At 39.0% G+C, this 26,709-nt stretch overlaps 1 protein-coding gene across 4 annotated transcripts in view; it reads left to right on the forward strand.

Moving 5' to 3' along the window:
• CD1H11orf49 (chromosome D1 C11orf49 homolog) overlaps positions 1-26,709 on the forward strand; it is a 197,045-nt gene that overhangs the window by 82,309 nt on the left and 88,027 nt on the right. For all 4 annotated transcript variants that reach the window (XM_045485089.1, XM_045485090.1, XM_045485091.1 and 1 more), the window contains exon 3: positions 3,129-3,259. In XM_045485089.1, coding sequence (XP_045341045.1) covers positions 3,129-3,259 — 131 coding nt within the window. The remainder of the gene's footprint in view (positions 1-3,128; positions 3,260-26,709) is intronic.

The raw sequence follows: 26,709 nt of genomic DNA on the forward strand, positions 1-26,709 counted from the left end.
ATGCCAGGCAAATACTGATCAAAACACAGTTGAGTATTGCAATATTACAATACAAATAGCAGACCAAAGTCCTGGACTTTTTTTTTTATTTATTTAAAAAAAAATTTTTTTTAACATTTATTTATTTTTGAGACAGAGAGAGACACAGCATGAACGGGGGAGGGTCAGAGAGAGGGAGACACAGAATCTGAAACAGGCTCCAGGCTCTGAGCCATCAGCACAGAGCCTGACGCGGGGCTTGAACTCACGAACCGCGAGATCATGACCTGAGCCGAAGTTGGACGCTTAACCGACTGAGCCACCCAGGCGCCCCCAAAGTCCTGGACTTTTAAAAAGTTTATAAAATGCCAACTTTTAAGTATTTCCAGTGTGGCTAACTATAAATATAAATCTGATAATTTCTATCTAGTATTGTCTATTTTTTTCTGGTCTTTCTAGATCAACTGCCAAAGGGATTTATAGAATAGTATGTACTATGTGTTAGATAATGTAATGGAGGCTAAAATGACTACAACCTAATTGCTTATTACATAGAACTTATAGTCTAGTAGGGGAAATAAGTCCAAAAACTTAAAAAAAAATTGTTTAATGTTTATTTATTTTTGAGAGAGACAGAAAGCAAGCAAGGAAAGGGCAGAGAGAGAGGGAGACACAATTCGAAGCAGGCTCCAGGCTCTGAGCTGTCAGCACAGAGTCTGACATGGGGCTTGAACTCACAAACTATGAGACCATGACCTGGGCCGAAGTTGGACACTCAACCGACTGAGGCACCCAGGCGCCCCAGTCCAATAACTTTTTTTTTTTTTTTAACGTTTTTTTATTTATTTTTGAGACAGAGAGAGACAGAGCATGAACGGGGGAGGGTCAGAGAGAGAGGGAGACACAGAATCAGAAGCAGGCTCCAGGCTCTGGGCCATCAGCCCAGAGCCCGACGCGGGGCTCGAACTGACGGACCGCGAGATCGTGACCTGGCTGAAGTCGGACGCTTAACCGACTGCGCCACCCAGGCGCCCCTCCAATAACTTTTTAAAAAGGCAGCAGATTGTGAGTAGCAGTAGTTACAAGTAAGTCGTGGTGGGAATTGGGCATGAGTGTAGAATCGGGGAAAAAACTTCTTGCAAAATGTGGCATTTGAGATGGTCCTGAAAAACTGGGTAGAAATTTTAACAGATGGAGATAGGGAAAAGATATTTCAGGTTGAAGAGAAACAGTAAAGCCTCGAGCAATATATTGTATTTTCTGCTTTTTTGTTACAGCCATCTTATGTAAAATAATTTCCACTGATTATATTAAGATTGTCTATTGACTCTTTAAGTAAAGTGATTGTGATCTCCATACTGACCAGCTGAATTTTATCGGTAGGGATTATCTAAAGGCAGTAATGTAAATACAATTATAAATCTTTTTACTGTATTCAGTATTATATGTCCTTGGCCTATCAGTTTGTTTTTTAAAATTCTTATTTTATAACTTCTCATGTAAATTCTTATCTGTACAATGAGTCTCAGCCAGAGTCTTCAATGCATAAATTATTCCCTAGTTTTAAAAAAAGATATTTTAAAAAAGCTACACTAAGGATATAATTTCACTAGTATTAGTTTCTTTACAGCCTAGACTATGACCTAGACACCAGCTTTTTTCCCATGGGGGGTATGAAGCATACTTTGGGGCTAATTCTTTTCTCGATAGCTTCATAAATTTAGACTAGATTGTTATCATTTTAGACGTCATTTGCTAGAAATGTGACCTACCCCATTTACCTGTAACAGCTCATTTGCTTTATTTTTCATTTTCCTTTGCTCAAGACAATAGCATTGCAAACTGCATGGTTAGGTTAACACTTTCATTGCTTTTTAAAAATTGCTCCTCTAACCTAATCCTTCACCAGATGTTTTCCTCATACTTCCTCATAGTGTCTCAGAAGTAGATTTCTATGCTAGTTTTCCACGGGGAGAAGAGTAGGTAATTTGATTTTTCATAGTGTTATTAATATTAACAGGAAGAAGCTAATTTTATCTTAAGTGATAACACACTCTATATTAAAGACAGGTTAGATGTTCCCCTCAGAACTTGGTCAGGAAAAAGGAAAATGGAACAGATGGCTCCTGAAATTTTTTCCTGTTTGGTTCAGAGATTCAGATCCTTCCCTCCTGCGCCCTCCCCGCCCGCCCCCCCCCCCTTTAAATGATCAGCAAGTGAAAAGTGGCATTTGGAATTTCCACTGTCTCTCTATTGCTTTGCCATCTTTAGTTTAATGCCTGTTTCTCTACAAAGATTAACACGTTTTCCACTCCTGATATACTTGTCAGGGAATTTAGGAGTTTTCTGGAACCTGAAGTCTGCCTTTGGTTGTGATGATTACTGGATAATTGCCTATTCTTTGGTGGAATTTCCATTTTTAGATTACGCCAGGCTCTACAGCCTTTCTTTCTCTGGCAGAAGAACCCAAAAGCAATGGAGTATGTTTTTTTCCCCTTCCCCGGCCCAGCTTAAACAATGACTCACTTGGGCTCTGGGGCTTTGCTTCATACTGTCATTCAGGGGCCACTTTTTACCCTTGTTCTTATTTGCCTTTAGTGTTCTGTTTGCAACCTTTCATTTCCTTTGGCACATGGACTTGCCTGTGAGGTTATTGTCAAAGAGGTATACATCACCCCCAAACTGGAACAGACAATCCAGTTATGTCCCTATGAGCCATTTTGTTCTCATGGCAGCTGATGTAGATCAGAGACAGTACAGAAACAATATCTTTAAGGAAATATAATTCCAAATGTGGCAGGAGAAGTATTCTCCCCAAAAATACAAGTGCCAATGTCATCCAGTTAAAGAATGAAACATTTCCCTCTATCTGAAGTGTTCCAGTGACTGATGAAAAGTCCCTCAGTACATATATGTCGGAGGTGGGAAGCACACAGAGGAATTGGACTCCAAGAGTTTTCAGAAGGATGTGGTTATATGAAGAGATTTCCTCATTGAAAGACTTCATCTAATCTGTAGTTCAGAGTTTGTTGGAGAAAAAAGATTTTCCTCCTTTTGGGCAGTGGTTCTGTCTGGTCTTGAGTTTTCACTCTGATTCCAGCCTTCCAAAAACTATTCATCTAATGATTCCTTGATTTTTCTCTTTGCAGTTTTAACAGTGTGTGTCAGGGAACTCACATTCTCTTTCGGGAATTCAGCTTCATCCAAGCAACCCCTCACAACAGGGCATCATTCTTACGGGCCTTCTGGAGATGCTTCCGAACTGTGGGCAAAAATGGCGGTAAGTCTTCCCAAATTCTTTTCTTGCCTTCCTTTCTTCTAAACTTCTGTCTCTCTTTTGTTCCCATAAATACTATTTGAGTGACTGCTATTTGAGGCTCTAGGAACACCTTACTTTTGAGGAGCTATCTGTCTGTGTCACAGCCACTATTACCATTACTGGTACCATCGTCATCACAAGGCTACCTATTAGGAACCAAGTGGAGTTCTTAGCACTTTATGTGTAGTCATTCATTTATTCTTCACAACAGCTCTCCATGGTAGATATTATCATCCCCATTATAACTAGTGAAACCAGGGCTCAGAGGGGCTAAGTAACTTGACAGGGTTGTACAGCAAATGCTGGGGTGGGATCCCTACCTAGGCAATCTGGCTCCAGAAGCCTTTGCTCTTGGTAAATATTAAAATACCATGCAGTAGATTGAAGAAATGGTGCGAATACAAGAAGGAAACTGCTGAGTGGGGGTGAGGGAACCCTATGGTTAGAGAAAGGGGAGCAAGTAGATTAGAGGAGGTTCTCCTGAGAACTGGTTGTTTGCTCTAATTTGGGAAGGAAGAGTAAGAGTTATCCACATGGATAAAGGAGAGAAGACATCCTAGTAGAGCATGTGCTGTGATGTAGAGGCATAAAAGAACCTGAGAAGATCAGAATGGCTAGAGTTTGTGAAGGGCATTAGGGGAGATGAGCCTGTGAAGGAATGGAATAGTCAGGTCCTGAAAGACCATTTTTGCCGGAAAAATAGAAGTTGAATTTTATGCTGTAGGTTAAAGGATTTTATTCAGAAGAGTGGTGTGATGATATCTGAATTCTAGAAAGATCATTTGAAAGGCCATTTCCTATCGAAATGGCTTAGAGGGTGAGTTTGGAGGCAGCGAGCGTGGTTAGGAGACTTGCAGTCGTGAGAAATGACAAGAGCCAAAACTAAGGCAGCATCCACGGAAGGGGCACTTTCAGAGATCACATCCAAAGGATTTGGCGATTGGTTTTGGCACATAAGGTGAGTGAGAAGAGCCCTGATAAATTTCCAGGTAATTGTACACTCACACTGTGCCGAAATCATTGCTCCCATCCATCTCCAGAACTTCTTCACCTTCCCCATTAAGCACTCTCCATTTCCTCCCCTGCCCCCAGCCTCTGGCAAGCCCTGTTCTACTTTCGGTCTCTGAATTGGACTACACTAGGTACCTCGTGTTAGTGGAATCATGTAATACTTCCCTTTTTGTGAATGACTGACTTCATTTAACACAATGTCCTCAGAGTTCGTACATGTTGTGACATGTGTCAGAATTGCCTTCCTTTTTAAGCCTGAAGAACACTCCATTGTATGTATCCACATTTTGTTTACCCATTCATCTATCAACAGACACTTGGGTTGCTTCCTCCCTTTGACTAATGTGAATGAAATGGCATGTTAAGTTTTTGAAAAGTTGAAATTTCTAGGGACACAGTGAAAACACTCCATGAAGCAGCAGGTAATACAAATTAGTTTCTAGAAATACAGATTTGGGGAAGTAGAATAAAGTTTACTAATACCAGATTTTCATTTCACCTTATAATCTTTGAGACAAGAGCTAAATGCACTAGAAAATACAAGTAATTTTTATATTTGCATACTTTTGGTTTGGCATCTGTGATTATATTCCAAGGAAAATTAAAAAAAAAAAAAAACACTGATTGAAATAACTATTAAATAAAGCAGTTTCTGTAGTGATCCCACCTGAGAGTAGAGAAAGGCCTAAACTATTTCCTCATTTACTTAACAGATATTTCTGGTAGACTTACCACATGCTTGGTGCTGGGGGTATAGTAAGTGAACAGGTACACGCCCTGATCTCATTGAGTTGACAACATCCTCCACCCTGCTCTCATGATGCTACTGCTACTTTATATATAGCTACCGAGCCTTTTATTTCTTTTTTTTTTTTAACATGAAATTTATTGTCAAATTGGCTTCTATACAACACCCAGTGCTCATCCCAACAGGTGCCCTCTTCAATGCCCATCACCCACTTTCCCCTCCCTCCCACCCCTCATCAACCCTCGGTTTATTCTCAGTTTTTTAGAGTCTCTTATGGTTTGGCTCCCTCCCGCTCTCTCTCTTTTTTTTTTTTTTTTTTCCCTTCCCCTCCCCCATGGTCTTCTGGTAAGTTTCTCAGAATCCACATAAGAGTGAAAACATATGGTATCTGTCTTTCTCTGTATGACTTATTTCACTTAGCATAACACTCTCCAGTTCCATCCACGTTGCTACAGAAGGCCATATTTCATTCTTTCTCATTGCCACGTAGTATTCCATTGTATATATAAACCACAATTTTTTTATCCAGTCATCAGTTGATGGACATTTAGGCTCTTTCAATAATTTGGCTATTGTTGAAAGTGCTGCTATAAACACTGGGGTACAAGTGCCCCTATGCATCAGCACTCCTGCATCCCTTGGGTAAATTCCCAGCAGTGCTATTGCTGGGTCATAGGGTAGATCTATTTTTAATTTTTTGAGGAATCTCCACACTGTTTTCCAGAGCGGCTGCACCAGTTTGCATTCCCACCAACAGTGCAAGAGGGTTCCCATTTCTCCATATCTTCGCCAGCATCTATAGTCTCCTGATTTGTTCATTTTGGCCATTCTGACTGGCATGAGGTGATATCTGTGTGGTTTTGATTTGTATTTCCCTGATGAAGAGTGACGTTGAGTATCTTTTCATGTGCCTGATGGCCATCTGGATGTCTTCTTTAGAGAAGTGTCTATTCATGTCTTCTGCCCATTTCTTCACTGGATTATTTGTTTTTCAGGTGTGGAGTTTGGTGAGTTCTTTATAGATTTTGGATACTAGCCTTTTGTCCAATATGTCATTTGCAAATATCTTTTCCCATTCCGTCGGTTGCCTTTTAGTTTTGTTGATTGTTTCCTTTGCAGTGCAGAAGCTTTTTATCTTCATGAGGTCCCAATAGTTCATTTTTGCTTTTAATTTCCTTTCCTTTGGAGATGTGTCAAGTAAGAAATTGCTGCGGCTGAGGTCAGAGAGGTTTTTTCCTGCTTTCTCCTTTAGGGTTTTGATGGTTTCCTGTCTCACATTCAGGTCCTTTATCCATTTTGAGTTTATTTTTGTGTATGGTGTAAGAAAGTGGTCTAGTTTCATTCTTCTGCATGTTGCTGTCCAGTTCTCCCAGCACCATTTGTTAAAGAGACTGTCTTTTTTCTATTGGATATTCTTTCCTGCTTTGTCAAAGATTAGTTGGCCATACTTTTGTGAGTCCAATTCTGGAGTCTCTATTCTATTCCATTGGTCTATGTGTCTGTTTTTGTGCCAATACCATGCTGTCTTGATTACAGCTTTGTAGTAGAATCTAAAGTCTGGGATTATGATGCCTCCCACTTTGGTCTTCTTCTTCAATATTACTTGGCTATTCAGGGTCTTTTGTGATTCCATACAAATTTTAGGATTGCTTGTTCTAGCTTCCAGAAGAATGCTGGTACCATTTTGATTGGGATTGCATTGAATGTGTAGATAGCTTTGGGTAGTATTGACATTTTAGCAATATTTATTCTTCCAATCCATGAGCATGGAATGTTTTTCCATTTCTTTGTATCTTCTTCAATTTCCTTCATAAGCTTTCTATAGTTTTCAGCATACAGATCTTTTACATCTTTGGTTAGGTTTATTCCTAGGTATTTTATGATTCTTGGTGCATCATAAAAGCCATTTGTGAAAAGCCCACAGCTAATATCATCCTCAATGGGGAAAAACTGAGAGCTTTCCCCCTAAGATCAGGAACACGACAGGGATGTCCACTCTCACCGCTGTTGTTTAACATAGTGTTGGAAGTTCTAGCATCAGCAGTCAGACAACAAAAGGAAATCAAAGGCATCAAAATTGGCAAAGATGAAGTCAAGCTTTCACTTTTTGCAGATGACATAATATTATACATGGAAAACCCGATAGACTCCACCACAAGTCTGTTAGAACTGATACATGAATTCAGCAAAGTCGCAGGATACAAAATTAATGTACAGAAATCCGTTGCATTCTTATACACTAATAATGAAGCAACAGAAAGACAAATAAAGAAACAAAAAAGAGGTTAGAGTGGGAGAGAGCCAAAGCATAAGAGACTCTTAAAAACTGAGAACAAACTGAGGGCTGATGGGGGGTGGGAGGGAGGGGAGGGTGGGTGATGGGTATTGAGGAGGGCACCTGTTGGGATGAGCACTGGGTGTTGTATGGAAACCAATTTGACAATAAATTTCATATATTAAAAAAAAAAAAAAAAAAAAAAAAAGAAACTGATCCCATGCACAATTGCACCAACAAGCATAAAATACCTAGGAATAAACCTAACCAAAGATCCAAGCCTTTTTTTTCCTAAAACTCTGTCTACCTGGTATCTTATTAGATCATTTCTACTGTCCTAAGAAATAAGTAAGGTAGGTATTATTGTGCCCATTTTATAAATAAATTGTGTAACTTGCAGAAGGATTGCAGAGTAAGTAAGAAAGTTGGAAATAGAACCCAGATTTACAAATATGCTAATATGCTATTTCTGCTATTTTTATTACTCCAATCATGACTTCTATGACATGTAACTTAAAAGATTATCCATCTTAATTACATTATTGTACAGAAAGTACTTAGTGTACTGAGAAAATAGCATCATCTCCTTTACAGAAGATATGCACTAGTGGACAAAAATCAAAGTGGACTCGATTTTAAGTGAACTACCTCAGAGAAACTAACCCATTGGTCTCTACATAAACAAAACTTGGGAGCTGTGAGTATACAGGTGAAGTCTGTAGTATTTCCTCAGAACCCATTTTTCCCAATCCTTTCCCAGTCCCTTAGCTGGTCAGCAAATATTTACTCAATACTCACTATATTGCAGAATGGTACATACAGCGAGAGCTGGTTTCTGTGAAATAGGCACATGGAGAGAAGTATGGAAAACAGTCTTAAGGCATCCTCAGTTCTTTTCCTGATTTGGAAGTGGGGCCTCTTCAAGAATGTATTTACTATCACAAGGGATCCATATAGCATTTGGACTCTGAGCAGATGTGGGTTTCTTTACCTTTCTTATAGCAGCTGCCAGTGATTCATCCAGCTGCTAAGAGGAAGCAGCTCCAAGTTCTCCTTGTTTTTCCTGTGCCATAAACAAGATCTAGATTTTATGCTGGATATCTATTTTTATGCTTCTTAATCAGACAGCCTCTGAGTTCTTAAAGACCAAATGCAACATTTGCATCTAGGTGATCCTAAAATCTTTGGTTAAACCATTTTTAACATATTCTCAGTTTCTTCCAGGAAACTTTAGAACATCTTTCAGTCCTGGAATGTGTGAGTCCCCAATTTTAATCCAGAATGAGCAAAAACACTCAGAGGCAAAGTTCCAACAGAAAGTACTTATTAAGCCCCATTTTCTCAATTAGAATGCCACGTACTCGGCTCCTGCTTGATAGAGCTGCTACTATATTGTTCTTCTGCAGATAACTTCCTTAGAACATCATGTACATATTTTAGCATTATGAAGAAGAAATTAGCTCTTCTGGGAAACAGCAAAAGAAGAGCAGAGTTGCAGCATAACATATCTAAAAATGAAGCCACCCGTGGAAAACTAAGGACCTGATCCCTTCTGGCAAGAAACAGTTTGTCCCAGTTTTTAGCAAGTATAGGGATGTAATGTCATTTCTGCATGACTGAGTGCTGAATGATGCTAATTTTCCTGTGTCTGAAATTCAAATAACCTCATGAAGATTATAGTGAACCTCTTGCTATCAAGGCAACTTTAGAGTCTTGGAAGCAAAAAGATCTATTCATATGTAATAAGACTTTAAAATTCAACTTCTCACTTTGGTATTTCTTTCAATGTGAAAAATTAATCTCAATTTTCAAGTCTGGCAAAGATTAAAATTCCCTGAAGGAAATCTTCACTTCTGCTTAGGGATATTAGCTCAAAAGAGCTTTTGTCCAAGGTTTATTTTTACAGTTTGTTAGAATTTAATTTTGAGCTTTGTGCTCTTACAAATGAGTGTGTGTGTGTGTGTGTGTGTGTGTGTGCGCGTGTGCGCACGCGCGCGTATTTCAATTAATAAAAGAATGAGGGGGCACCTGGGTGGCTCAGTCAGTTGAGCGTCCAACTTCGGCTCAGGTCATGATCTCACAGTTTGTGGGTTCGAGCCCCGCATCAGGCTCTGTGCTGACCTCTTGCTCAGAGCCTGGAGCCTGCTTCTGATTCTGTGCCTCCTTCTCTCTCTGCCCCTTCTCCGCTCACGCTTTGTCTCACTCTGTTTCTCAAAAATAAATAAATGTAAAAGTAAAAAAAAAAAAAAAGAACAAGGAGCACTTCCTCTTCTGCCCTTGAGGAAGTACTTACTAAGGGAATTGTCACCCTGCCATAAACAACTAGAAAACTAGACAATGTATCTGAAACAACTCTTTGAGACATTGAGCAGTTAATATGGGGCTGTGGTCTCTGAGAAGCAGTTGCCAAGCAGCAGTATAGGAGAGGAGATCTAAAGAGCTCAGCAGTCTTACTCAGTTGAGGAGACAGAGATTGGGGTTTGGAGAAGCCAAAGTGGCCAGAATTTGCAGGGCAGAGAACCAAAGAGGAAGGAGTTGCTCAGTAAGCTCCAAAGAGCTACAAGTGGGTATTTGAGTCTCTGGCTACAAACTCTGCACATGTGTGGGTTGGAAAAAGAACCACCAGAAACCAGTAGGCTAAACAATTCCTGGAGTATGCTCAGGGGTAAGAATAGTTCACACTGCTACCGGCCAAAGTGGAGAAACCTCAAGGTACACAGGGCATTGACATTTGATAGAGTCCTCAGCAGCCCCAAAACAGAAGGGGTTAAACTGATCTCTCTGCAAGGAAGTTAACTGTATACCAGACCAAAATTCAATGCTCTTTAGAGGAATACAGTAAAATCTAGCACTCAATAACATAAAATTCACAATGTCTGGCATCCAATTAAAAATTACCAGACATTAGGGGCGCCTGGGTGGCACAGTCGGTTAAGCATCCGACTTCAGCCAGGTCACGATCTCGCGGTCCGTGAGTTCGAGCCCCGCATCAGGCTCTGGGCTGATGGCTCAGAGCCTGGAGCCTGTTTCCGATTCTGTGTCTCCCTCTCTCTCTGCCCCTCCCCCGTTCATGCTCTGTCTCTCTCTGTCCCAAAAATAAATAAACGTTGAAAAAAAAAAAAAAATTACCAGACATTAGAAGAAATAGGAACATATGACCCATAACCAGGAGAAAAATCTATCAGTAGAAACACAGACCCAGAATCAAAGACCTTCAAATAGTTATTTTAAATCATATAAATATGCTCAAGTATGTAAAGGAAAACATGCATATGATTAGGAGATAAATGGAAGATACTAAAAAGATCCAAATGGACTTTCTAGACATAAAAAATACAACATCAAAAATGAAAATAATGATAATGATAGCAATTAACATTTATTAAGTTGCTTCATATATACAATATCTAATTTTTCTTCACAATAATCCTATGTGTTAGGTAGATACTTTTATTTTCACTTTTACACAGAAAATGAAACTGAGATTTAGAAAGTTAAAGAACTTGTTCTAGGTCACAGACCTAGTAAGTGAAAAAAACCAATGCTGAAGAAGCCAGAAACCTGACTAGAAGGAGTACTTTTTTTTTTAATGTGTTCTCCATCAAATAGTGTGTGAGATGCTTGAAATACAACTGAGTCCATGACAATACTTGCCCTCAAGGAGCTCATATTCCAGTAAAATAGTCTGGAAATCGTTTCCCCAGAGTATAAGTGATTATTAAAGCCATGTAAAAGATTCAGTGATAGTACAAGGGCAGAAATAGTTTTTCTGCAGAAGTTAGGACAGGCTATAAAGGAATAAAGATAGTTGGAATGGATCTTGGAGTAGTAGAAAGCTGTTAACCAAATAAGGAGTATATTCTAGCAAGAAAAAAACAAGGTTTCTGAAAGTATGATGACATGAAACAAAATATTTCCTTTGGGAAGCAGTAAGAAATTCATTGTGGCTGGTGCTTAGTACCTAAGAAAGAAACATCATCACAGCCAGTCAGTATGGCCTTATCCATTTGTGCGGTATTTTCACATATGAGACTTGCAAAAGCATGGAAAATAGAGTGAAAGGCGGGGATAGTAAGACCGTTTAGGAGCCAGTATAGCAGAACAGGAAGTGGAAGGGAGATGAAGAGCTATTTAAGGTTGGTTTGACAGGACTTGCTGATTGGGTGTGGGGTGTGAGAGAGAAGAGTCAAGAACGATTGCCAGGGGCACCTGGCTGGCTTAGTCAGAAGAAGCAACTGTTGATCTTGGGGTTGTGAGTTCGAGCCCTATGTTGGGTGTAGAGATGGCTTAAAAATAAAATATCAGGGCACCTGGCTGGCTCAGTCAGTTGAGCTTCCAACTCTTGATTTCAGCTCAGGTCATGATCCTAGGGTCATGGAATCTAGCTCCGCATTGGGTTCTGTGCTCGCTGAGCATGGAGTCTGCTTGATATTCTCTCCCCACCCCCCACCCCGTCTCCCTTCCTCTACCCCTCTCCCCGACTCATGCATGCTCTCTCTTTCTAAAAGAATAAACAAACAAACATCTTTAAAAAAAAAAAGAAAGAATGCCAGAATCTAAATTATTGCCGATTTCATCCCTCCCTCCCTTCCTTTCTTCCTTTCCTTTTTTTGTTTGTGTTTTTGTTTTAATTCTTTCACTTTTTATGTTTTATCCTGAATTCACTGTGATTTGTCTTCAGGGTCTAGGTATATTCACTCATTCAACAAACATATATGTATTAGTTGCTACTGATAAAGCAGTGAGTGGAACAGAAATTCCTGTTCTCATGGAGTTTGTGGTCTGATAATCAGAGATCTGAAAAAAAAAAAAAAAAAAATCCCTGCATTCATGAAAGAAGATCACATTCTGGGAATCAGAGACTTACAGTTGGTCTATATAAATCATATGATAAAAACTGTTTTTCCTAAAATACCTTTGTTATGGTGGCCAAAGTGATCTCAAGGGAAAATGCAGACAACTTAGGTTGAAATAAAGCTTTTGGTCTGACTTCTCTGTGTAACTGCCTCAAACTTCCACCTGATTTTGCTGGTCACTAATCCTCATCCTCACTACTAAAAACCATTCTGTGAGGATTAACAGTGTTTACTTCACGAATGGGTGGCTGTCTTGTTTGAAATATTGAAGAGTATTTGTTACTTTAGTCATTTTTTAAACAAACAAACAAAAATCCTTCCATGTAATCTCTTCGGTCCTGTGGTTTCCTTTGGCCCGTCCTCGGCACCTGCTCCCCCAAGAGCTCCACGTGTCCGTGTTTGCCCCAGAAACCTGATGTGGCCAATAAACAACTTCTTCAACCCCAAGTTCCTGGTTCCTATCCCCCATTTTACTTATTTCTTCTCTATTCTGATTTTCTTTTCTTTTTCCATTTTTACTTCCTTCTTCAAAACCTTTTCTCCAGGGAGAACATTGACATTTGATGTCACCTCAAATCTTTCACCTCTCTACCTCTAGTAACTTTCATCTTTCCCTCTTTTTAATGTTCCTTTATTTTTTTTTTTTTCTATTTCAATTATTTGGGGGCTACCACACGTGTCACACAAGCATTCCCGGAATGCTTTTGTCACCACCTCCTTTCGTACCCCACCCTCCGTGCCCTCCATGCATAATACCCTTAGGTTGCTAAACTCTCTTTATCCTTTTAAGCCTTAGTTTAAAGGTCAGCTCCTTAAAGGACCTTTTCTCTTACTCCCTTCCTGGTCTGAATTAGATCCCTTCATTATTCTTTTGCAAATCATCCTGTAACTTTTAGTCATACTGTTTATTACAGTTTCTGACTAAATATTTTTTGAATGGCCCTTTACTTAATGTCCACCTCCCTTATCAAATTGTAAGCTTTATGAGGGTAAGAAGCTTGTTTGCTTTGCCAGTAACTGTATTCTTAGCACCTAACATACATAAATGATTTCTTTTATGTTATTTAATACGAAGGCCCATCACTTCCCAATCCCTATGTAATCTGTGATTATTGAATGGATTATATTATCATCTCTTATATTAGAGGGTAGGGTTGCTTCTGAAAGAACTTTATACTCTTTTCAAATTTGTATCGGAGCCTTGATTTAAAAGAATAATAGCTGCTACTTATTGATCACCTACTATATGCAAGGCACTAAACTTCATGTTCAAAGTGCCCCTCTAAAAACTGACCCATTCAAAGCTATACAATATCAATTGGCACCTAATTAAAATAATATTCAGTATCCTCTGGTGCTTCCAAACAACGATTAAAAGATTTAGATCATGATCTGTATGCAAACTTTAAACATTGGTGAGGATCTAATAGTACTACCTCCATTTCTTTTGTATTCTGGGTGTCACATTTATGCTGTGAAAGAAATCACAAACTAGTGGTCATCTGACTACACAAGCTTTGGCCTGCAGTGACATTTTCTTTGGCTTGCACTGTTAAGAATATTTTTTTTTAAGTAGATGCCAACCTTTAGCATAAAAATCTCAATTCAACTTCACTTAAAGAATGGAAAATCATGGGGTGCCTGGTTGGCTCAGTTGGTTGAGTGTCTGGCTTCAGCTCAGGTCATGATCTCATGGTTGGTGGGTTTGAGCCCCATGTCTGGCTCTGTGCCGACAGCTCAGAGCCTGGAGCCTGCTTGGGATTCTGTATCTCCCTCTCTCTCTGCCCCTCCCTGCTCTTTCTCTCTCTCTCTCTCTCTCTCTCTCTCTCTCTCTCTCTCTCTCGCAAAAAACGAATAAGCATTAAAAATTAAAAAAAAAAAAAAAGAATGGGAAATCATCCCGATACCACGCCCACATTCCAACAGGGAGGCGGTTTCCCCGGGGCGGAGGTGCAGCTGCTGCCTTTAGACAGGGCATGTGGTGGCCTCAGATTTAGCGCCATCCCCAGCTGCCTTGCTTCATGTGCTTATGTTTCCTGCCTGGCCCCTGTAGGCATTTGAGTTTGCTACCATTGCTACAATGCCTTGGTCCATTTGTAACCTCTTGAAAGGTAGAGTTACACGCTTACTTCAGAATGAGGAGTCAGGAGCTGATTCCTCCACTAGATTGTTTCTCTTTTCTCCTTGTCACTATGATGTCTCAAAAGATGTTCAAACAGGAAAGGACCTTAGCAGTCGTCTTGTCTTGCAACTAGGCTTAAGGGTTTTAAAATATATTTATCCCTTGATTGTGGTCAAATATATATAACATAAAATTTATCATTCTGACCACTTTTTAAATAGGGAAATCTTCTTTGGTGATAAAATATAAATAGCATAAAATTGACCAGTTTGACCATTTTTTAAAATGTTTATGTTTGAGAGAGACAGAGCATGAGTGGGGGAGGGGACAGAGAGAGGGAGACAGAGGACCCAACGCGGGCTCTGTGCAGACAAGCAGCAAACCCGATATGGGGCTCAAACTCACGAACCATGAGACCATGACTTGAGCTGAAGTCGGATGCTCAACTGACTGAACCACCCAGGTGCTCCAACATTTTAACCATTTTTTTTCTTTTCATTTTTTTTTTTTTAATGTTTATTTATTCTTGAGAGATAGAGACAGCATGAGCAGGGGAGGGACAGAGAGAGAGGGAGACGCAGAATTGGAAGCAGGCTCCAGCCTCTGAGCTGCCAGCACAGAGCCCGACGCAGGGCTCGAACTCATGGACCGCAAGATCATGACCTGAGCCGAAGTCGGATGCTTAACCGACTGAGCCACCCAGGCGCCCCTTACCACTTTTAAGTGTACAGTTTAGTGGCATTAACTACATTCACATTGCTGTGCAACCATCACCACCATCCACCTCCCTCTTTTTTCATCTTCCCAAACTAAAATATTTTACCCATTAAGAAATGACTGCCCATTTGTTCCTTTGTGTCAGTTTCTTAAACCAAGCATGATGTTTTCACAGCTCATCCATGTAGCATGGGTCAGAATTTCTTCCCTTTCTGGGGCACCTGGGTGGCTCCCTCAGTTGAGCATCCAACTCTTGATTTCAGCTCAGGTCATGATCTCCCAGTTCATGGGTTCGAGCCCCACGTTGGGCCCAGTGCTGACTGTGCAGAGCCTGCTTGGGATTCTCTCTCTCTGCCTCTTTCTCTCTCAAAAATAAATAAGTAGGCATTAAAAAAAAAAAAGAATTTCTTCCCATTCTACCCATTGTGTGTAGATATCATACTTTGTGTATCCATTCATCTGTCACTGGACACTTGTGTTGCTTCTACCTTTTGGCTATTGTGAGTAACACTGCCGTGAACCTGGGTATACAAGTAGCTGTGTGAATACCCTGTCTTTGGTTCTTGGCCATATACTTAGGAGTAGAATATCTTCTAAGGAATTGCCAGACTGTTTCCGACAGTGGCTTCACCATTTTACATTCTTACAGGCAATTCACAAGGGGTACTATTTCTCCAGATTCTCACCAACCCTTGCTATTTCCTGTTGTTCTGATAAAAGGCATCCAAATGGATACAAAGTAGTATCTCATTGTTTTGATTTGCATGTCCCCAGTGAGTAATGGTGTTGAACATTTTTTCACGGGCTTGTTGGTTATTTGGGGGTTTTTTTATGGGTTGCATTTTTAAAAAAATTACTTTAATTCCAATGTAGTTAACAAACAGTGTTATTTTAGTTTCAGGTGTACAGTATAATGATTCAACAGTTCCTTATATTACTTAGTGCTCAGCAAGATAAGTGTACTCTTGGGGTGCCTGAGTGACTCACTTGGTTGAGTGTCCAACTCTTGTCTTGGCTCAGGTTTTCATCTCGTGGTTCATGAGATTGACCCCCAAGTCAGGCTCTGTATTGGCAGTGTGGAGCCTGCTTGTTCTCTCTTCTGTCCTTCCCCCACTTGTGCTCTGTCTCTCTCTCTCTCTCTCTCTCAAAATAAGTAAACTTAAAAAAAAAAGATAAATGTACTTTTAATCCCTTTCACCTATTTTGCCCATCCTCCCACCCACCTTCCCTGTGATAGCCATCTGTTCGTTCTCTATAGTTAAGAGTCTGTTTCTTGGTTTGCCTCTCTCTTTTTCTCCTTTGCTCATTTGTTTTGTTTCTTTTTTTTTTTTAATGGAGATTGTTTAATGTTCATTTATTTATTTTTGAGAGAGAAAGTGTGCGAACAGGGGGAGGGGCAAAGAGAGATTGGAGAGAGAGAATCCCAAGCAGGCTCCTCACTGTCAGCACAGAGCCTGACACAGGCTGGATCCCACAAACTGTGAGATCATGACCTGAGCCAAAATGAAGAGTTGGATGATTAACCAAATGAGCCATCTAAGTGCCCCTCATTTGTTTTGTTTCTTAAATTCTGCATATGAGTGAGATCACATGGTAGTATCTTTCTCTGATTGACTTATTTTACTTAGCATAATACTCTCAAACTCCGTCCATGTTATCGCAAATGGCAGGTTTCGTTCGTCTTTATGGCTGAATAATATTCCACATCTTTTTTACCCATTTATCTATCGACGGACACTTGGTTGCTTCCATAGTTTGGCTATTGTAAATAATGCTGCAATAAACATAGGAGCACATATATCCCTCCAAATTAGTGTTTTTGTATTCTTTGGATAAATACCCAGCATTGCAGTTACTGGATCATAGGGCAGTTCTATTTTTAATTTTTTGAGGAACCCCATACTGTCTTCCACAATGGCTGCACCACTTTGCAATCCCACCAATGGTGCACAACGGTTCCTTTTACTCCATATCCTCATCAACACTTGTTGTTTCTTGAGTTTTTGATTTTAGCCATTCTGACAGGTGTGAAGTGATATCTCATTGTGGTTTTTATTTGCATTTCCCTGATGATGGGTGATGTTGAGCATCTTTTCATGTGTCTGTAGGCATCTGTATGTTTTCTTTTGAGAAGTGTGTAAGTCCTTTGCCCATTTTTTAATAACATTGTTTGTTTTTTTGTTGTTGAGTTGTAGGAGTTCTTCATATATTCTGGATATGAATCCCTTATCAGATGTATAATGTGAAAATATTTTCCCTCATTCTGCAGGTTGTCTTCTTGCCTTTTGTTTTTTTAAGTTTATTTATTTTGAAAGAGAGAGAGAGTCTGAAGCAGGCTCCACACTGTCAGTGCAAATCCCAACGCAGGGCTCGATCTCACAAACCATGAGATCATGACCTGAGCCAAAACCAAGAGTCAGACACTTAACCAACTGAGCCACCCAGGTGCCTTTGTATTCTTGCCTTCTTAATGGTATCCTTTGGTGCATAAAAGGTCTTTATTTTGATGAAGTCCAGTTTATCTGTTTTTCCCTTTATTCCTTGCTCTTTTGGTGTTATATCCATGAAATCATTGTCAAATCCAATGTTATGAAGACATTGGGTTGTTTCCTTCTGACAGTTTTATAGTTTTAGCTCTTCAGTTTGGTCTTTGATCCATTTTGAGTTAATTTTTATTTTCGTTTTTTTAGAGAAAGAGAGGGAGAGAGAGAGCCGGGGTCTGGGGGAGAGGTAGAGGAAGAGGGAGAGAGAGAGAGAAGCCCAAGCAGGCTCCATACCCAGCACTGAGCTGGAAGCAGGGCTCCACCTTATGACCCTGAGATTATGACCTGAGCTGAAATCAAGAGTTGGACACTTAACCTACTGAGCCACCCAGGTGCCCTGAGTTAATTTTTATATAAGATCAACTTCTTCTGCGTGTGGATATCCAGTTTCCCAAGCACCACTTGCTGGAAAGACTTGCTGAGTAGTCCTTTCCCCAATGAATGGTACCCATGTTGAAAATCAATTGACCATAGATGTGAAGGTTTGTTTCTGGTCTCTCTCTTCTATTCCAGTGGTCTATATGTCTGTCTTTATGCCAGTACCATACTGTTGTAAGTACTGTAGCTTTGTTTTAGGTTTCAAAGTTAGAAAGTTTGAGTCTTCTGACTTCATTCTTCTTTATCTAGATTGTCCTGGATATTCAGGGCCCCTTACAATTCCATATGAACTTGAGGATCAGCTATTCCGTTTCTGTGAAAAGTCTGTTAGAATTTTGATAGGGATTGTGTTGAATCTGTAGATTTCTTTGGATAGTATTGACATCTTAACAATATTAATTCTTCTGTTATTTAACAAAAACTCAACTAAGTGAATTTTAAAGCTCTAACTGGCTCTATTAATAGATTCATGAATCAGGCATTATCCCTTCTAACAAATATAGGGGAGCTTTGTTGAATTGATGAAAACAAAAAAATAAAAAATGTCTTTAAAGGTAAAGAGGGAGCAGAAAAAAAGGAAATTATTAGCAAAAAATCCATTGTTTTAGGCAAGGCTCACTCTCCTAAGGGGACCAGAAGGGGCCTATCGGTAAATTTCCTTGTACTGACCCAGTAATTCCCATGGTTTACTGGTTAAAAGTTACATTTCTGGGGGGGTTGAAACTGCAGTTAGGTTAGGTATTAAGTCTTGGTTTACTGATATGGGACTTTAACATAAGTGACACCATTTGGGGCCTATGATTTTCTTAACATTTCCTATCCATGAATAAAGGATGTCTTTCCATTTAAGTCTTCTCTGAACTCATTCAGCAGTGTTTTATAGTTTCCAATATACAAGTCTTCTACCTCCCCTGATTAGATTTATTCCTAAGTATTTTAGTCTTCTCATGCAATTGTGAATGAAACTGTTTTTCTTCGTTTCCTTCTCACATTTCATTGCTACTTTATGGAAATGTAATTGGCTTTTGTACGCTGTTTTGTATCACCCATCCTTTGCAGATTCATTTACTGTTGTAATAATGTGTGTGTGTGTGAGAGAGAGAGAGAAAGTTCTTAAGGTTTTCTATACAGAAGATGATGTCCTCTTCAAATAGAGATAGTTTTGCCATTTCCTTTCCAACGTGGATGCCTTTTATTTCTTTTTCTCACTTAATTGCTCTGGTTAGAACTTCCTGTGCTGTGTTGAGTAGAAGTGGCAAAAGCAGGCGTCCTTGTCTTGTTCCTGATGTTGGATGGAAAGCTTTCCAGTATTTGGTTTTAAGATAAAAGCTTGTCAAGAAAATTGTGATTCACACAGATTATTAGCTGCAGATACTTAGAGATTTGTTTTATAACATCTTGACATCCAGACAAAAAAATTTTTTTTCATTTAGTTATATGTCTAAATGTTCCAAAAAGGAGTGATAGTAAATTGTTGTGTCAAAGCTGAACAACCAATGGACCTGCCAATTGTTCACATTCCTGATTGTTGAGTAATCACTGGAGAAATCAATGAAAAGTTTTCTCAGCTAGTTTAAAATTTTTATTCTTTGGAGAAGAATAAATGTGTGTTATATCATTATATATGAAATAACTGGTGTTATTTCTTAAAAGAATCAGATACCTCTGAGGCTGCTAGGGATTGAATTGTGTACCCCAAACTTAGTGTGTTGAAGCCCTACCCCCAAGGTGACTATATTTGGAGGGAGGGCCTATAAGGATGTAATTAAGGTTATATGAAGTTATAAGGGTAGGGCCCTGATCCAAAGGGATTAGTGTCCTTACAAGAAGAGACACCAGGGAGCCTGTGCCCTCCTCTCTTTGCTGTGTGAGGACGCAGTGAGAAGGTGGCCTTTTTCAACCAAAGAGAGACACCCCCAGACACTGACCCTGCTAGACTTGCAGTCTCCAGAACTGGGAGAAAATAAATTCCTGTTGTTTAAGCAACCCAGTCTATGGTATTTTGTTATGGCAGCCCAAGCAGACAAATACCAAGGCCATCATTTTTACTCAGTTTCAGCAGAGAAAAATTAGTTTTATTTTGCATGCTGAGTCCAAAAGCTGTTTTGATTTTATCACTAACATTTTATCGGAAGCCATAAGTATGGCAGTGTTGTAAGCCTTAACTGAGCTATTTGATTTATGTAAGATATCAGCAAGCTTTCCAGGTTGATAAACCTATATTTAATGAATTTATTTAAGGTAGAAATGATAGCAGTTAATTTTATTTGACTATTGTTCTGACAACTGCCTTATGTCAGAAAACTTTAGTATAAAAGAATAAATTCTGGTATCACTACTGATAAGTCTGAAGGGTCTGCAATCCAAAAGCCTTCTCCTAATAAAATTTACAGTCCATCAGTTTGTATAACATTTATCCTATAGTGTTTTAAAAAAAAATGCTCACCTAATTTTGTCTGCTAGTGTTTATCTACACAGCATCTGAGGACCTTTGAAGGCCTGGCCTTTGCATGATCCACTACTCCATAAATTTTCTCTGCCATTGCTCTTCCAGTCGCAGTACAAACATGACTGGTTTTTTTTTTTTACCTCTTTGTTACTATCTTAACACTCGAAGCCTTCTGTTTTATAATTATCAAACATTTTATAAAGTAAAAAGTCTGCTTTTGTTCCATAACCACATCACATAGAAGGAAGTAAGAGGAGGACTTGATAACATCTGTATTCTCACCCAGCAGAATTTAAAGGTTTTATGTAATTTCAGCCTTTATATCAATATAGACCTGGATTAAAAAGAAAAGAAAAAGACCAAGGCAGATAAAAAGCTTTCTAATCAGTGGCATATATATATTAATGTAATATATATACATTACACATAATCAGTGTACACATAATCAGTGGCATATACATATTAATATAATATGTAATATATATAATATATTATTGTGGCATATTTACAGGTTCAAATATATATATAATATATATATAATATGTAATATATATAATATATTATTGTAATATAATATAGTATACCATATATAGTATACTAGTGTATAGTATAGTATATATATAGTATATATAGTATACTATATGTATAGTATATAATATAATATATAATTATAATATAATATATATAATATATATTATATGTATGTATACACACACACACACACACACACACACACACACACACATACACATATACATTTGTAGAGCAGAAGAAGCTCCACAGTGAGTTAACTGAAAGCACAGGTTGGTAGTGTCTATATAATAAAATTTACTCTAGAGGCACCTGGGTGGCTCAGTCAGTTAAGTGTCCAACTTTGGCTCAGGTCATGATCTCACAGTTCATGGGTTCAAGCCCCACGTCAGGCTCTCTGCTGTCAGCATGGAGCCCACTTCGGATCTTCTGTCTCTCCCTTTCTTTCTCTTTCTCCCTCTCTCTCTGCCTTTCCCCCACTCACATGTGCACATACTCTCTCTCTCTCAAAAATAAATATTTAATAAATAAATAAATAAATTTTACTATGTAACAGATTTAGTATGCATTTTATTTTTCTCATAGATTTTAAATAAAGGTATGTCTTTAATAAGAAAAATATGAAAATTAAACATTTATAGGACCTTCCAAATGCCTCTGAAAATTTTTAGGCTCTGGTTAGAAAACTATTGATGTACATCAACCCTTCTCCCGTCATATTAATAAAAAATTGGGCTCCTCCAAAAACTTGGGGCCCAATGTCTCCCAGCCAGTTGCTAAGTTCAGGCATTTTCTCAGTCAAGTGCTCTTGCCCTGATGCTAAATGAACACAAATATGACATTCAGTTTCTGAGATCAGTGTATAATTTGCTGAAAGCCTAAAATGCAATCAAAGGAGTTAAGTCATAAGAATGTATTGCATTTGTCTGTGATCATCTTTCATCAGTTTATAGATGGAGGAAGGGTAGCTACAAGTTCTTTTTTTTTTTTTTTAATGTTTATATTTTTGAGAGAGAGTGAGTAGGGGAGGGGCAGAGAGAGGGGGAAACACAGAATCTGAAGCAGGCTCCAGGCTCTGAGCTGTCAGCACAGAGCCTGATGCGGGGCTTGAACTCACGAACCACAAGATCATGACCTGATAGGTAGCTACAAATTCTTTAATTTCAAGTTCCATTTTACATGTGTTCAAGAGAAAAATAGTTACTCCATTTTGTATTTAAAGTTTAAAAATTATGATTCTTATTACTGGGGGAAGTATAGGACTTGCTTTACTATGTATCTCATGCTTTGAAGGACATAATAAACAGAATTTGGAAGTTCTCTGAAAATATAACCAAGAATTTTTTTTAAAGTTAGGCTGAAGTGAGACTGTACTATGTGATGGTATTAAACCCATTCTCTAAAGTAAGTGTACCAGAAGACAGAATGGTATCCCTTAGGCTTCTGAAATCTCTTGATTTCGTGGTTCTGTTAGAAACAAAAATAAATGACTAATTTCAACTTATACACTATGAATCAAAATAAAACCATCTTAGGTTAAATATGTCAACTTAATAAACCATACTCAAATTTGGTTGTTTTGGTGGATTTTAAGCTGACAGTATATAAAAGCGAGTATAAGTAGTGTTGAAAATTTAATCTTTTCCAGTTTTATGTTGCTTGGCATAACCTGCTCTTCATTCCCACTGCCACCACCTGACCCTAATTTAGAACCCTAATTAATCGGAGAGGTTGTCCTAATTAACCCAACATTGGAGAGGTTGTCAAAAAGACAGATTCCCTGATCCCATCTCCAACCTACCAAATCAGTCAGCAAGGGAGGGACCTGGGAATTTCTTTCTTTCTCTCTTTCTCTCTTTCTTTCTCTCTTTCTTTCTTTCTTTCTTTCTTTCTTTCTTTCTTTCTTTCTTTCTTTCTTTCTTTCTTTCTCTCTCTCTCTCTCTCTCTCTCTCTCTCTCTCTCTCTTTCTTCCTTCCTTCCTTCCTTCCTTCCTCCCTTCCTCCCTCCCTTCCTCCCTTCCTCCCTTCCTCTCTCCCTTCCTCTCTCCCTTCCTCTCTCCCTTCCTCTCTCCCTTCCTTCTTTCTTTTGCAAGCATTTCAGGTGATTCTTATTATCACTCAAGTGTGGGAAACATTGAATAACTTTTGAACTTTTTTTTCTTTGCTCCAGTCCTTGTTCTCCATCAGTGGTTTTCAACCCTGGTCGCGCATCAAGTTAACTTAGGGAGCTTTTAAAAAAATTGTGATGCCTAGGCTCCATCCCAGAACAATTTAATCAGAATCTGTTGGGTTGGGGCCTATGCTTTTTGTTCTTTTCTTAACGTTTTAGGTAAAAAAAATGTTTTGCAATATAACATGTGCAGAGAAAAGTGCAAAATAATAAATGTACAGCTCAGTGGATTTGTACAAAGTAAACATGTAATATTCATCTGGATAAAGATAGAGAACATTACCAGCACTACAGACACCTCTCCCAAGCCCCCTTCCAGTCATTAATCTCCTCTAAGGTATCACTAGTCTAACTTTTATCACCATAACCTTTACGTGCCTGATTTTGAACTTTGTGTAGCTAGAATCACAGAGCATGCACTCTTCTGTGTCTGGCTTCTTTTGCTCAACATTATATTTCTCATTTGTTGCCGGGTTTAGCTGCAGTTTGTTCTTTTTCATTGTTGTACAGAATTCCATTTTATATATAAACCACAGTTTATCCATTCTACAGTAGGTGGCATTTGGGCTATTTTCAGTTTGGAGCTGGTACAAACAGCATTGCTATAAGCATACTTTTATATGGTGCTTGGATATAGATTTCTGTTAGGTATGTACTTAGGAGTGAAATTGCTGGGAATGCATATGTTCAGCTTTACCACATATTCCCAGGTTTCCAAAGTGATTGTACCATTCTCCACATTTAAGTGCAGTTTACGAGAGTTCCTGTGGCTCTGGAACTTTTTGTGGGGCCCACACATTTTAAAAGCTCTGCAGGTGATCCTGATACACATTGAAGCTTGAGAACTACTTTACTGTTAAGACCTTTTATAAGTATAATTCTCTAAAGCACAGCCCTGGGCTTGTTCAGCCCTGCTTAGAATGTCCATGGTTCTGTGTTGCCTACTAAGGAAATATGAATTCTATCTGCTTACGTTGTAGGCCACTCATGATCTAACCTCAGCCTTTCCAGCCACTACTTTCCTACTCAAAGCCTAGACCCTAACCATTACACAAAGACACTTGCCCTTCCACACTCCTATCCTTTTCCCCTTGCACACCTTTGTTTTACTGTTCTATCAATGCAGAAGAGCTTTCTTGCAAGTCTCTCACATTCCTGCCCATTCTCAGGTAGACCCAGCTCAAGAAATGCATCTCAAAGTCCTTGTGATTACCATGTCCTCTCTTCCTGGGCCTCCCTTACCTCCGTTCAAAGGTGATCTCTCTTATGGCACTTATTCTATCGTATCTTTTACGTAATTATTGGCAAACATAAATCTCTTTCCTAAGATATCATATGGGATTAAGAAGACATGGATTTTTATGTCCTTCTTACATCCCTATCTAGATTGTAAATTTGTAGCATCAACTTCACATGAAGCACTACAGAGAAAGCCTTGTTAGAATTAAATGGTCCCAGGTTCAGGTGGGCTTTTTGTTAGATATAGCTATGCAACCATGGTCACGTTACTTTTTCCAGGCCTTAACTTTCTCATCTGTAAAATGGAGAGTAGACTACTTCAAAGTTGTGAAAACTAAGTGAGATAACAGATTAAAGCGTTTAGTAATCTTGGCGCATAATAACTGCTCCATCAATGCCAGTTGCTTGTGTCATTGTGATAAGAATCATTGTTACTCCCTTAATGGCAGAGACAGCATATCTTATCTCTGAATCCTCATTCAATGCCTTTGCTTGTTTTTGGTGCTCTAAATGTTGGGTGAGTAAATTCATGAATGCCTGCTGGATGATTGGATGAGCATGCTTATTTATAGTCCATTTCCAATAAGTTCAGCATGTCTTGGAAGGAACGGTTCAAATCTCAATTTAACCATCATATAGGGACAGAAAGTAGGGTTTCTACTGCAAACCTTTAAAGCTGTATTAAAAAGACCGAATCCCCAGTTTAACCATACAACAGCTGCTGTCCTGCTGCTGCCAGAAATAGGGAAAACCCTCCAAGAGCTATCTGCTGTTTGTTTGTTCATCTGATAAACATGCCATGACTTGGGGAGAGCACACACTTCCCCTGCAGGCAAGCGCGGGTCTGGGAAGTTGCATGCAACAGCAATAAGGAAGAAATCCCCACTCTGTGGGAGAGGTTTCGGCAGGGACTCTGCTAAGCCTATTTGCAGTTTTGCTGAGTTATTTACCAAGATGAAGGGACTGGGTGTGGCTGGTCTAAGATTCCTCCTGGGAAGTCACTTCAAGAATCTCCTTAATTTCCTCACCCTTCTTCATCTTTGTTCTCTGGCTTTGGTGCAAGGGTGCAGTCAGTCGCACCCAGTTGGCCGCTGTTCCCGGCACACTGAATTCTTTGAAGCCGGCTCTTGCAGCCAAGGATTCCCTGCCCTGTTCTTTTCTCCTTGCCCTGATTTTAAAAACAGTTCTGGAAATTCGCATCTGGCATGGAGATGGATGAAAAGGAACTTCGTGGGTTGCATGCTGTTTTTCTAGACACATAGGAAGCAAAAAGGACCTTTAGGAGCTTTAAAGTATTATTTCTCAAGAAAACCAATACTAATGCATTTCACATGAACAAATTATAAAGTAGCCTCTACCATCAGCACTATCATTTAAAAGTATTTTAGTGCGAAGAGGCCATACAAGTGGGACGAAACTGATACCGGAAAGTATTTATCACCACCTCTGTCACTTGAAGAAGGAATGTAAGAGTGTATTAGCTGATTGAAACCTTGGGAAAGACGTGCAACAAAACATACAAAGATTAATGGGTAGTCCACAAAGACATTTACCAGGTGACCAATATTTTTTAAAATATTTACAAATAGGGGTTCCTGGGTGACTCAGCTGGTTAAGTATCTGACTCTTGATCTCAGCTCAGGTTATGATTTCGTAGTTCCTGAGATCGAGCCCGGTGCTGGGCTCTGCGCTGATAGCATGGAGCCTATTTGAGATTCTCTCTCTCTCCCTCTCTCTGCCCCTCTTCCTCCCCCATATGCTCTGTCTCTTTCTCAAAATAAATAAACATTAAAAAAATATTTACAAGTAGATGAATTTAGCCACATTATAATCACAGTGGGTCTGGTGACAAAAAATTAGTAGTCTGAAAAATATATAATTTCAGTTTTCACAACCTTATTTGTCTTGCTAACTGGCCAATAATTCCTTACAAGCATATTTCTACTTTTAAAATAAAATTAAATCAGGAGGCAATGCTGGACAAGGAAATAATAAAATTCTAGGGAGACACTGAAAAATCTACATTTATTATTTCAAGTTGCAGGACAGCAGAATGGCATAATACCATTTATATAAAATTATATATATTTTATGTCTGTGCATGTTTATGTGTATACCAAGATGTGTGGGAAGAGGTTTACCAAAATATCAGTGGTTTTCTCTCAGTGCTGGCATTTTACTTTTTTCTTCACACTCTTCTATAGCGTTCGAATTTTTTTTTATAATGATCATGTAACATTTTCACAATCACAATGAAAATAAAGCTATTTTTATTTTGAAAAAAAAGGAAAATTTTGTTTGAGCATTTGTTATGCCCAAAGTGGTACTAGGAGTTATTAGACGTAGAAAAAAAGACTGTGGCCTTGCCACCGA

The sequence above is a fragment of the Leopardus geoffroyi genome, chromosome D1 (assembly GCF_018350155.1).
Source record: "Leopardus geoffroyi isolate Oge1 chromosome D1, O.geoffroyi_Oge1_pat1.0, whole genome shotgun sequence".
Classification (NCBI taxonomy): domain Eukaryota; kingdom Metazoa; phylum Chordata; class Mammalia; order Carnivora; family Felidae; genus Leopardus; species Leopardus geoffroyi.